Raw genomic sequence first — 14,005 nt, 5'->3', positions numbered from 1 at the left:
CCATCACTTCCTGGCAAATGGAGGAAGAAGAAATGGAAGCAATGTCAGATTTTTTTTCTTGGGCTCAAAGGTCACTGCAGATGGCATTGACATTAAAAGATGCTTACTCCTTAGAAGGAAAGCTATGGAAAAATCTGAATAGGATGCCAAAAAACAGAAACACCTCTTTGCCAACAAACTTTGATATAAAATCAAAGCTCTAGTTTTTTCAGTAGTAATGTATGGCTGTGAAAGTTGGACTATGAGGAAAAATGAGCACCACAGAATTGACACTTTCAAACTGTAGGACTAGAGAAGACTTGAAAGTCCCTTGGATAGCAAGGCGGTCAAATAAATTGATGCTGAAAGAAATTAATTCAGGCTGCTCACTGGAAGGTCAAATACTGAAGCTGAAATACTCTGCCAACATAATGAGAAGGCAGGACTCATTGGAAAAGATTCTGATATTGGGAAAGACTGAAGACAAAAGAAAAAGGAGGTGATAGAGGATGAGATGGATAGATTCTAGTTATTACTGGGGTACTATGGTCCATGGGATCACAAAGAGTTGGACAAAACTGAATGTCATTTTAACTAGTTTCAAATCCATTTAATTGTACTATCAATTTGACCACAGGGATACAATCAGATATAATATTAAAAGTGTTGATGACAAATATGTACACTGTGTTTGTGATCTTCCCATCATCCACCAGACTAATAATTCAATCACAATAGAAAATGAGGCTAGTCTGGCAGGATTTGTTCTTTTTTTTTTTGCAAGGAAATGGGATTAAGTGACTTGCCCAAAATCACACAGCTAGGTAATAAGTGTCTGAGGCTGCATTTGAACTTGGGTCCTCCTTGATTCCAGGGCGGGTGCTCTATCTACTAATTGCCCAGATTGACTGATGAAGTAATTTTGACTTTTAATTAATACCACTTTCTTTTATAAATGGCTATTCAGTCATTTAACAATATAGTTTAGCATTTTTCTAGGAATTGACATCATCTATATAGTTTCTAGACTTTACCCTTTTCCTAAAAAAACAAAATCTAAACATTTGCCTATCTCTAGTCTTTCATCACCTCTCCTATTCTTTACAATTATTCAAAGATCACTAATAACATGACATTTTCAAAACCCTGGAATGTATCTCTTCAGAACCTCATAGCTGAAATAAAGGAGGACAGTTAGGCGTTATCTTTCTAGCTACTTATATCCTTCATTTTAAATCCCTGTTAACCATTTCTTCCTTCATCTTCCCTGGTCGAGGCTTTACTTCTCCTTGACAGAGAAAAGAACAGCAAAATAAAAGCTAAAGATTAGTTTTTTAATTCTCTCTGTAATTCATTACCATCTTCCCCCTTCTATTCTGAACAGAGATTCTTCTTCCACCCCTCTATTTTCTAAATCTTCCCTCCAATTTAGCTTTTTTTTTTTGGCAAGGCAATGGGGTTAAGTGGCTTGCCCAAGACCACACAGCTAGGTAATTATTAAGTGACTAAGGCCGCATTTGAACTCAGGTACTCCTGACTCCAGGGCTGATGTTCTATCTACTGCACCACCTGGCCACCCCAATTTAGCTTTAAAAAATACTATTCTTTTTTTTTCCTTTATATTCATTGTCACTTTCAAGGCATTTTGAACTATACTACTAGCACTATTCTTTTGTTGTTGTTTTTGCAAGGCAATGAGGTCAAGTGACTTGCTCAAGGTCACACAGCTAAGTAATTATTAAGCATCTGAGGCTGAATTTGAACTCAGGTCCTCCCGACTCCAGGGCTGGCACTGTGCCACCTAGTTTCCCCTAGTAGCACAAAGATTATGCTATTCATTTTCCCTTATGTACCATTGACTATCATTTCCACATTTTTTTTTAAGCTTGACTTGGTTCATGAGTCAATCTTTTCTTTTCCATTGAAAACATATCTGTGATCATCTTTGGAATTTCATCAGTGAGAGCTTCTCAGTCCCTCATGAGATGAGCACCTTGTGAAATTTTAGGCCATGAGATCTCCCCTCCCCTCACTCCCCATCTAGGGTATGAGTCAGATTCTGTTTAGCTTCCTACTCCTACTACACTATCATCAAGTCTAAGATGGAGTAACCACTTCCTTTCTAGAATTCCCATAATTTCTACTTCAGCAACCATTTCTAGTTGTAGGTCACTAGTCAGATCTAGAACAGCAGCTTTTTTCCCCATCACTTTCTTCACTTTTGGAAGAATAAAAGTATTAAACAAATAGGGACTTTTCCTATTTTTGGTCAAAAGCATTTCATCAGATATCTTAATGATTGAGGTCTCTCAGCTACCTATTTCTTCCTGTTGTCCAGGTGGTTATTAGGATACTATTATGGCAGTGTCACTTATTTTCTTTGGTTATTCTTATCCAATTAATATAATGATTATCTCCTTGTGTCTATTAAATTTCCACCTATGAGTTTGTCTTTTTATCACACAATCTTACTCTAGTGTCCTTTTTTATGAACTGTGGTCCTTTTGAGTAAGGTAAAGCCTTAAAGGACCATAACCAAGTTCCACTCTACCCAATTTCAGTGACATCTGACAAGAGTAACTCACCATTAAGAGAATTTGAAGGTATACAAAGTGATTTTTCTCACAACCAATCCTTCACAGAAAGTATACAAATATTCTTATCCCCTTATTCCCAAGAAATTGAGACTCAGAAAGGCAAAATGACTAGTCAAGAACCAGGACTCAGATTTAAGTTTACCAATGTAGAGTGTAGGGTTTTTGTAGCTACATTCAATTTTCTCCTTGTCTTTAGGGTCTCTGCTTTATCACTGTTTTTATCTTTTCTCAAGTTCATGTGTGTGTGTGTTTTTACTTGCTAGTCTTGAGTAAGACCCACTCTGAATTACTGGTCCTGCTGCTCTCAACTGCTGAGCTTCTTCCTGTGGTAGTCCTATAATTCTATTTTATAGTAACTGACTTCATCATTTTCTCTTTCCATCTTCAGTTTATAGTTTTACTGATAAGGTTTATAAAATTCCAGTCAAAAAATATCTGAAGACTCACTTGACTCACAAAAAAGATGAATAATGAAATGATCTTTATCTCCTAGCAGTTTTCACTCCAACAGAAAGACAAATATATGTGGACAAATATATTTGAAATAAACCTATGGAGAATAAATATATGAAAATACAAACTGTTGAGAAAAAGCAGCTTAGGGGCAAAGATGAGGAAGTAGTTATATTATAAACCTGGGGCCTGGAGACTGGAGACAGGAGACAGAGCATTCTGGGTGAAGAAACAAAAGGGGCTGGTGGAAGAGAAGCAGTGGGTAAGGGGACCCCCTTGTCTTACTGAGGCCACAGTCATGGTGTTAAAACTTCATAGCATCGACATATGCTTTCCTAGATTCTAAATTCGACTTGTATTCCCAGGCCGAGAACGAAGTGCTGGCGAGAGCAGCTGCTTCACAGCTACTTGACAGAAGAAGTTAATCATGCTCTGCTTTATCCATCACAGACAAGACGTAACAAGATCATCTGTCCCCGACTGGATCACTTCTTTTCAACCTCTCCCTGCCTCCCGGCTCACTCTCAGCTCTATAGACATTCATGTCTCCCCTGGCCTGAAAGAGCTCTTATTTGATACTTCCATCCCTGCTATTATCCTGTGCTTGTTTCTCCTGCCCTTTATGGTTAAATTCCTTGAAAACAACAGATGCCTCCACTTCCACTTTCTCTTTTCTCTTCCTCTTCTTAACCCCTTACAACTGGGTTTCTGACCTCATTCCACCAAAACAATTCTCTCCAAAGTTACCAATGATCTGAGTTGTCAAACCCACCGGCCTTGTCTTAGTCTTCTCTCTCCTCCACCTCTCCCTGCCCTAGTCATTGACACTATAAAATTCCTTCTCCTCTTCCATCTTCTCTCTGGGTTTTGGAGATACCTTTCTTTAATTCTACTTCTCTGACCACTCCTTTTCAGTCTCCTTTGCCCAAATCACACTCTAAGCAGAGGTATCCCTCAGGTTCTGTCTCAAAGTCTCTTCTCTCCTCTCTTTATTTCATTTCATATCTCATCAACTCCCATAGATTTAATTGCCAGCTCTAAACTTATGATTCTCAAATCTAAATATCTTGCCACAAATCCTCTATTGGTCTCCAATCTCACATATCCAGATGCCTTTCAAATATCTCTGCCTGGATGACCAGTAAACATCTTAAATGCAACAAGCACCAAATCAGACTTATTATATTTTCCTCTAAAATCTTCCCCTCTCCTACCTTCCCTACTGGTGTAGAGTATACAACCATGCACCCAACCCCTCAGGTTTGCAACAAGGAATTATCCTGGGTTGCTCACTCTCCCCCCACCCCCCCAAGCCAATCTGTTAGATTTCTGTCTTTTCTACCTTCCGGCACTTCGAGCCCCCCCCCCCCCCCCCCCATGGTATAGATCCTCATCATCTCACCAAATTACCAACAGCTACTGGGGGCGGGGTCTGCCTACCTCCAGTCTCTCATCCCTCCAATCTATCCTCCATTCAGTCACTAAAGTGATTTTCTTCAAGCACAGGTCAAATCATGTCAGTCTTCCCTATTCAATAAAGTCCAATGGTTCCCAATGGTCTCTAGGATCAAATACAAAGTGTTAAGTTTGGTATTCAAAGTCCTTCTCAAGCTGCTCCCTGCCTAATTTCTCAATCTCCTTATACCCTATTTCCTGACATGAATACTTTGATCATGGTACTGACATCCTGGCTGTTTCATGAACAAGATACATGATCTTATGATATTTCTCTGACTTCCTTTAAGTCTCTAAAAAGTTTTCCATCATCTATAGGATGATGGCCTGGCACAGGAGAAGTGGAGTGACACCTCAGAACAGAAGAACCACAGAAGGTGTGCACATTCCAGACCCTACTAGAACAGTTACTCCCTCTACTACATGCTAGACCACATCATCCTACAGGACTCTTATCTGGACCCTCCCAAGAAGCCTTCAGAGAGTTTGGCATAATAAGAGCACCCATCTCCAAGGGTGGCAGTGAGGATCAAGTGACATAACATTCAAAGTTTCACGTAATTCTATTCTCATTCAAATGATTATTAGTATTAGACATCAAAGATATTCCTCCACTTCTTTTAATACCTCAATAGGTACCAAGGTGCCAGGCTACCTGATAGGTTCATTTTTCTGACTGTACACTTAGATGACACCTCTGATACCATTTCTTGCATAGAAATCATTCTTGGTTAAGACCCTATTTCTAACCAACAGCCATATTTCCCCTCCTTTGTCTCTTGAGTCACTTACAATTTTGATGTTTGAAAATTGTGGTATTCCCGGATTCACATAATCCCAGGGAGAACTCCAGCATTAGCAAAGATGGCATAGGTCCAAGATCAGCTTGTGATTGTGGAAGGGGCTTTATAATTTCCCAAATGCGACTTAACAACCTTCCATTTAATTCTAGAGAGCTACACTGATGAACAGACATTGTACTCCTTCCATTGCATGTCATAAGCTGCTAAATGGAAACTTTTCATCCACTTGGCCTTTCCTCTGTAACTAGTGGGGTCTTTTTTTTTGAGAGTCCCTGAATTTCCTGAGGATGTTCCCTAAATCAGGGGTTAGCAAATAATTCTTGAGGTTCAAATCCAGCCGGCTTGTGAAATAAGAATGATTTTTATATTTCCAATTACATTAAAACTCCATTTAAAATGTAAAAACCATTTTTAGCACACAGGCCATACAAAAGCAGACTTTGGGTTGCACTGGGCCCATACTGGCAATGCTTTGTTGCTCTCTGCTCTCTACTCTTCCGGAGTTTTGTGTGTTCAATGTGATGTCACAAAAATTAGGCCACCTAGAGGGAATCCTTCTTCTATTTGGACCTTGAGCTGTGCATCATCTAGGGCAGCATTAAGCATGGTAAGCATGGATTTTCTTCCTAGACAGGAAATAACTGGTTGGGAATGTGAGAATCACCTCTGAATTAGATTTCTGTGGGTCATCAGATTTTCATGAGAGTTTAGGCAAGAATTAACACTAAACCAAAGGACAAAGAAAGAAAATACTATAGGAAATGATAGTAGTTCCCATCTTATTTTCCAAATGAGCTAACAACATAAAATTAGGGGATGGACTAAAGAAAAGACAAGGACTCTGATCATTACTATTTCCTACAGAATGTAAATGGACAGCAATCTCCAAAAGCATGTGGTCAGAAGATCTCAGAAATGACCTCCATCAGCTTATTCTTTCAAAAAAGAGAGATCCGATAGCACATGAGGTTATATATCATTTTTGCAAAATGTTACTTATGAGAATAGTATAATAATCTGAACAATACTGTCTTACAAAACAGCAAATGGGAATGAAGCACAAAATAAAATTGTAGAGAACTTGGCACAAATTCAGACAAGCCAGTCTCTAAGTCATTTACAAATGAAAAGATCTACCAATATCTATAGATGTTCAATCTCTTTTCCGAATAGCACCTGGTTAACCTGAAACACCTATCACGTGCTAATCAATCTTCAACAACAACAACACAAAAACAAAAACTGGTACATCTAGAGTCTACTCCCTCCTGGGCAGGGATGTCCTGAGGAAATGACTTGGTAAACTTCTAAGTTGTATTAAATGAGAACTACTCTTGTGTTAGATATCACCAAGATACAGTAGAATGGAACTATAATATAGCCTGTAGAGCTACATCATATTAAAAGGGAACACAATCTACAAAAAAGGATGTTAGTGTAAGACTGTGTAGTGAAAAAGTATGTTCAGCAAAGAAATTAAAAAACCCAATGTGGATATAGTAATAGATGGCAACTGAATAAGGGTAAACAAAGGTAGAAACCTGGACAACAGGAGGAAAGAGGAATTTGAGATAAATCATGAACTAGTCATAGAGATATGATACAGTAGGGATTAGCTAAGTTTATTGAAATTTTTTGCACTGATACTCATTAATGAGATATATAAATGTGTGTGTGTACAACCACACAGATAGTATGCATAGTTTTCTTTTTTGCTCTGCTTTTAAAAGCACTTGGTAGGACTTCTTCTTTGGCCATTTTTTTTTATGTCTATGTAATATTGAAATTAATTAAATTTTTTTAGTTGTTTTTTTTTTTTTTGGCAAGGCAGTGGGGTTAAGTGGCTTGCCCAAAGCCACAAGCTAGGTAATTATTAAGTGTCTGAGGCCGGATTTGAACTCAGGTACTCCGACTCCAGGGCCAGTGCTCTATCCACTGAGCCACCAAGCTGCCCCAAATTAATTTATTTTCGAATATCTGAAAGAATTCCTTTGCAAACATATTTGGTACTGAGATCATTTTTTTTAGGTTTTTTTTTTTTGCAGGGCAAACAGGGTTAAGTGGCTTGCCCAAGGCCACACAGCTAGGTAATTATTAAGTGTCTGAGACCAGATTTGAACCCAGGTACTCCTGACTCCAGGGCCAGTGCTTTATCTACTCCGCCACCTAGCCACCCCATACTGAGATCATTTTCTTTGAAATTTATGATTTGTTAATTTTTTTAAGATTGTTACTTAATTAAGAAGCAAGAATTAAACAGAAGTACATGCAAATATTCACATAAAATAGAGATCTGAAATATCAAGTTTGGTAAATATGCAAAGAAAGGGTTGACCTAAAGGAAACAGAACTGAAGTCAATTATAATGTACCTTCTTGTAATATGGTAGGGGGAAACAAAGAGTATGATAAAATGCCTGTTGATTTTCATCTAAATGTCAAGCCTTCATTATAATTAATAAACAGTAAGGGACATAGATAACTGGAATTAGTAGACAACAACTCATAATTACATAACACTTTAAAGTTTCCTTTAATAAGAGCCCAGTAAAGTCAGGAGTGCAAAGAGCACCCCGCTTTACAGATGAAAGAACGGGCTCTACAAGGTTGCCACTCTCCTCTGGTTACCTAGCTAGGGGAATGTCTGAGCTCTAATATAAACAAAGGGAATGAGAATGACGACGTGCCGATAAAAAGCATACAAGCAGCAGGGGTTTCATCACTTCCCTCCAAAACCTTGGAAAAAAATTACTGACAATAGCAAGGCAGGCCGATTTGAGCTTCATTCTACTAGATTTGCTCCTGGAGCACTGATGGAGATCCAAACAATGAGAAAGAAGAGGATTAGTAATGGAGAGGGAAAAAGGGAGGTTCAAGTCCTTCACACCCTCAAGGTGCTGTGCTCTCCTAGGCCAACCCTCGTGCCCCTGGTGGTGGGGCTCTGCCATGGCAAAGCCTCTTTTGCAGGACCTGATGGACTCTGGTTCTGAGTAGTGATGTGGGGAGGGCCAAGCTGATGAAGGGTTCTGCAGAGGGGAGGTGCCAATTTACATCTTTCCTGTCATCTCTGCTACATAAACATGGAGTAAAAACACAACACAAAATCTTGGCAAAAGACTCCTGCCACAGTTGATCCATCTACTTATTGACATAATACAAGGTGATTTTCTTTATATTCAAAGAAAACTACATTTCTTTCCAAACAAAACTGAGGTTGTTTAATAAATGTTAATAATCTCAATCAAAGAAAAAGGCAAGGCTGTGTCATTTACTCCTTTGTGGTTATTCATGCGCCAAGACTGATGCATTGAAGCAAAATAACATGGGCCACAGGTGGAATTTAAACTTTTTTTGCTTCAGGCTGAATTTTCTTGGCATTAAAAGCATTCTTCTTGTTAGAGAGCAGAATGCTGAGGAGAGCATTTGCATACATTTCTATCGATGATAACCTTAAAATGACTTCAGTGCAGTGGAGTAAGAAGCCAGAGATTGAAGCTCCAGCTCCATCTCTTAATTGCTATGAAACCTGAGGCAAATTACCTCATTTTTTTGCATCAGTTTCCTCAAATGTGAAATGAGGAGGTTTACTGAGATAACCTTAAGAGTTTTACAAATCTGATGTTCTAGGGGTTACAGAGCTAGCACTTGGGTCTAAATGCTCTTCCCAGCACACCACCAGGGCCTCAAACAGAAAATGTGGTAAGAGAAATTGTTTTCTTGAGCAACTTGTAAGGGGTCAGAGGGAGCCTATGACCAGGATGATTTACTTCCAGTGGTAAATTTCTTTCCTGTACATTTTTAAAATCTTCAAACATCTTACCTGATGATACAGGTAGACCCAAAATAATGCAAAGGGGAACCTAGAAAAACTGTCAAAGATTTTTGCCTGAGGCAGGAAGCTTAAGATCAGAGGGTCACAGACTGCATTTTTCTCACTATTGTTCATAAAGAGACATAAATGAGGAGAATTTATTTGGAAGTGAACACCTAGCTAAGAATGTGGTAACTCAGTGTGCTTTGGTCTTTTGGCTACACCTTAAAATACAAGGATGCCAGATTTCTGGTCAAGGGTACGATAACCTGAGAAGGGCCAGGTAGAACCCATTTGCTGGTGTCAGGTTGACTAATTGGATGGTTGCAGTCTTCTGTTCTCAAAAAGGACATCCAAAATGACATTATGACATTGGGCCCAGGGTACACTGAGTCTGAGGGTGCTGATCAGACTCATAGGAGCTTGGAATGCTCTACCATAGGGTGGGCACAAATAGCCTATCTAAACACATAGGATGGAAATTGTCTCTAAATTTGCCCTGCTCACATTTCCTCTGAGCTGCTTCTATTTCTATTTGCTCATAGAGCACAGTGCCCTCTCTGAGGAGGGCACGCCATGCTAGGTGGTCCTTGTGCTACTGTCTCCCATGCTACACAAAACAATTTTTTTAGGTTCCCCCCCCCTTTTTTTGCAAGGCAAATGGGGTTAAGTGTCTTGCCCAAGGCCACACAGCTAGGTAATTATTAAGTGTCTGAGACCGGATTTGAACCCAGGTACTCCTGACTCCAAGGCTGGTGCTTTATCCACTACGCCACCTAGCCACCCCAGCACAAAACAATTCTAAAGATTGAGTGTCCTTGAATTGCTGCATCTCACCACCATGTGAGCATCTTCCTTGCATGAATTCTTCATAAAAGTCTTTTTGGCAAGCGTACATTTGGCATTGAACAACACAGCTGGGATGTCCATCAGAGTCACACTATGAAGTAGAGTCTGAAGGCTTGACAATTTAGCACAAGAAAGGACCTTGGGGTCTGGTACCTAATCGTGCCAGGTGATCTTCAGAATCTTCCTAAGACAATTTATATGAAAGTCATTCAGTTTCCTGGCAAGGTGCTGGGAGACTGTCCAGATTTCACAGGCATATCAGAATGAGGTCAGCACATGGCTCATTTGACCTTCAGTTTGGTAGTCAGTCTAATACCTCTTCTCTCCCACGACAGTAAAAGAAAAGATGAAAATATACCCAAGTGAATGAAGAATTCCAGAGAATAACAAGGAGGATTAAGAAAGTTTTCTGAAGTGAGAAATGCAAAGAATAGGAGAAAATAACAGAATGGAAAGATGAGATCTCTTCAAGAAAATAAAAGATTAACAAAGGAACATTTCATGTAAAAATGCACATGACAAAAAACAAAAATGGTAGGGACTTTATAGAAAAAGAGATTAAGAAGAGGAGGCAAAAACACACAAGAAAATGTATAATATACAAGAAAGATCTTCCCATCCCTAATAACCACAATGGTGTGGTCACTGATCTAGAGACATATCCTAGAGAATGAAGTCAAGAAGCCTAGTAGAGCTGATGGAATTTCAGAAGAGCTATTTAAAATCCTAAAAGACGATGATGTTAAAGTGCTATACTCAATATGCCAACAAATTTGGAAAACTCAATAGTGTCATTTGCTTGGAAAAGATCATCTATGTCCCAATCCTAATAGGGCAATGCCAAAGAATGTTCAAATGATGTAACAATTCCATTCATTTCACAAGCTAGCAAGGCTATGCTTAAGATTCTGCAAGATAAGCTTCAGTAATAAATGAACCAAGAATGACCAGAAGAGCAGGAATAAGAACTAGAGACCAAATTGTCAATATTCCCTGGATTATGAAGAAAATAAAGTTCTAGAAAAACACCTACTTCTGTTTCATTGCCTACGCTAATGTCTTTGTATGGCTCACAAAAAAATGTGGCAAGTCCTCAAAGAGATGGAAGCACTAAATCATCCTTCCTTGTCTCCTGAGGAACTTGTATGCAGGCCAAGAAGCAACAGTTAGAACTGAACATGAATCAACTGATTGATTGGTTTAAGATTGGAAAAGTAGAGCGACAAGGCAGTATGTTGTTACCTTATCTATTTAACACACATTCAAAGTACATCATGTGAAAGACCAGACTGGACAAATCAAAAGTCAGAATTAAGGTTGCAGGGAGACATATGAACAATCGCAGATATGCAGATGATACCACTCTGATGGCAGAAAGTGAAGAAGACAGTCTTCTTTGTTCAGCTGTGCTGACTAGCATTCCAGACTGGCAACTCAGAGGATGGCAGAGTCAGGGTCTCCATGAAGGGCCTGCAGAGATCCTCTCTAAGCCTGCTCTTTGGTAGAGTTTTGAAGTTCTTCTCCACCTCTTTGTCAGGAGAGGGCATCTTTTCCCTTCTTCTCTGCATTGGATGACATCAGGGGGCAATGCAAAGAGACCCAGACCATTCTTCCTGACAATAGGTGACAGTGGGGATCTGTATCTCTATACAGCTCACCTCCACCTGAGGTATCTTCTGATCTCAGTGCAGAAAGCTATTGCTATGTCTTCTATCGCTTTGAAACCTGTTCTTTGACCTTCTGCTCTACTTGGTTCAGAAACTAATCTTCCCCTTAAGAAACTTGCTTTATCATGACTAACCAAATTCTCATCTCTGCTGGCTAAAACATAATCAAGCAAAGTACATTTGTCCAATAATCATAAAAGAGTTTTAAGTTTGGGATTTCCACTCAGCAACTCCAAAGTTCTCCAATTTATCATATGAAGTGAACACCGAAACACAGGAGCTTGAGGCAGCTTTTACCCAACAGAAAAGAGACCCCTTTCTGTAGCTGCCTTTTCAGGGTAAACTTAGAATTTGTTTGTGTCTTTGCTTCTTTCAATTATCAAAGCTGTTTAATGTCAGAAAGGCTCCCTGCCTTATACAAGGATCTACCCAAAATGGAGGCCAGCACAATGTGAGCTTTTAACAAATTTAAAGCCAAAGCAAAATCTACTATCTTTCTGTATCCTTAAATTTTATTTTCTAAAGGAAAGTTAAATCTTCACATTTTCCTTTTAGGTCAAAGTCTACCAAATATCAGTTTAATATGCATTTTTTTCATCTATTAAAAAAAAACTATTCTCCATTGAGAATGAATACAGCAGATGGAACATTTTCCTGTGGAAGTCATCTATCTATCTATGTATCTATGTATCTATGTATCTATCTATCAGTGTCATAGGTTTTATACTTAGCAATACTGAATTTCAAATTCACACATAAGAATAAAAAGACAACTAATAACACTGGTGTGAAGGAGAGACATGATGTGAGCAGATTGTAAACTGGAAATAAGCAGGGGAGGGGAGAGGCATATTTTCCTCTATTGTTGATAACTGATAGAAAAGGTAGTTTCCACAGAGCTTCAAATTTAAATAGTTTTCTTTGCAATAAAAACTCACTTTTTTCAAACCTTTCAGTAAGGCCGTGCCAAAGCAAAGTCTACTCTAAAACCGTGTATTTTCATATTCTGTCTATAGAAAAGCTATATTTAGCATTCCATCCCCTGTGGCCTATGATCAGAGGTACCTTATGAGCATATCAGGTGTCTGAAAGGAGGAAAGGGTACTTTAAGACAAAGAACAACCAGTATCACAAGATAAAACTCCAATGGGTTTCTCCTGTGGCAGCCTTTGTCTTGGACCACAAGGGACCCAATCAAACCCAGTTCCTGGGCTTTTGTTACAGTGTTGCCATTAGGGCCCTTCATTTTCCAGGTCACAAGAAGTCAGAGTTCTGGGCTACACCTATTCCCTTTTGTCCCACTGCAAAGAGCAGTTAGAATTGCTTGATGTCTCAACTGTTCTTAAATTAGCAGTGGATGAGGATTGTAGACTAAAGAGATTTCCTTTAAGAAGGCTCTAGGCCTCATTTGATTTCAGGAAATGAAGCAAAGAGCTGCCCATTTTCTCCCTCCAGAAAAGCAAGTCTCTCCTTCTTACACCTAAAAGTAATATTTCACACAGGGTGTTTCTCTCAGATGTCTCCAACTGAAGACTGAGGGGCAGCCACAACTCAATCTCTACTTACTTTGGAGGAATTCTTGAAACTGCATTGGCGTTGGTGGTTGAGTTCACTACCTGAAGGATGTGTTCAAGGGCTGTTAGTCCTCCAGCAACTTGAAATGCAATCTGGTCTGCCACATTCTGAAAGGAAAGAGAAAATGCAAATTATCCTAGTTTTGAAAACATTTATTTTATAAAGGGAATAGAATATATGATTGAAATCTGAAACCATTCCTTTTCTAAAGATAGAGGTGATATTAGTCCCAAGCCATAAAGCATTAAGAGAAATAATGGCTGTTGGTTCAATTCATCTATCAAGTCTGTCAGACAATAAGCATTTATTAAGGATCTACTATGTGCTAGAGACTATAAAAAGCACTGGGGTTACAAAGTAAGGCAGGCAAAAGGCAATCGCTGCCCTCATGGTGGGATAGCTAGTGTAGGAGCCAATATCTAAACAACTATATACAAACAAAATGTCTATAGAATAAATGGGAGGTAACTAGCAGAGGGAGGGCACAATCAGGAAAAGTAGGATTATAGCTGAGGGCTGAAGGGAGTCTGGGAAGCCAAGAGGGGAAGACAAATGGGGATGGATGGTCACTGAAAATGACTCCAGTTAGGATTCATCATCCCCACCATCCCCACCATCCCCCCCCCCACCCCAAGTTAGCATCTATTTTCTGAAGTTTTTCCTGAGGACATGAGGATACTGAAGTTGATAACTTCTGAGTCTGCTGCTTACAGAGACTGACCAAGAAATATTAAGTACTTAAAAAAAAAACATTTTGAGGTAAGAGTCACACTGCCAGTGCCCCAGCAGCCATCCCATGGAGCACCCATGGCCACTT

At 39.3% G+C, this 14,005-nt stretch overlaps 1 protein-coding gene across 5 annotated transcripts in view; it reads right to left on the bottom strand.

The window, feature by feature from the left end:
• Window positions 1-14,005, bottom strand: part of SCAPER (S-phase cyclin A associated protein in the ER) — a 381,601-nt gene that overhangs the window by 109,139 nt on the left and 258,457 nt on the right. For all 5 annotated transcript variants that reach the window (XR_012477706.1, XR_012477705.1, XM_074232482.1 and 2 more), the window contains one exon: window positions 13,180-13,295. Coding sequence is in view for 3 of the 5 variants with exons in the window: in XM_074232482.1 (XP_074088583.1) it covers window positions 13,180-13,295 (116 nt within the window). In the remaining 2 variants the exon portion in view is untranslated. The remainder of the gene's footprint in view (window positions 1-13,179; window positions 13,296-14,005) is intronic.

Source organism: Macrotis lagotis, chromosome 4 (assembly GCF_037893015.1).
Source record: "Macrotis lagotis isolate mMagLag1 chromosome 4, bilby.v1.9.chrom.fasta, whole genome shotgun sequence".
Classification (NCBI taxonomy): Eukaryota; Metazoa; Chordata; class Mammalia; order Peramelemorphia; family Peramelidae; genus Macrotis; species Macrotis lagotis.
The sequence above is the reverse complement of the archived record's forward strand: the minus strand, read 5'-3'. Positions and strand labels throughout refer to the sequence as shown.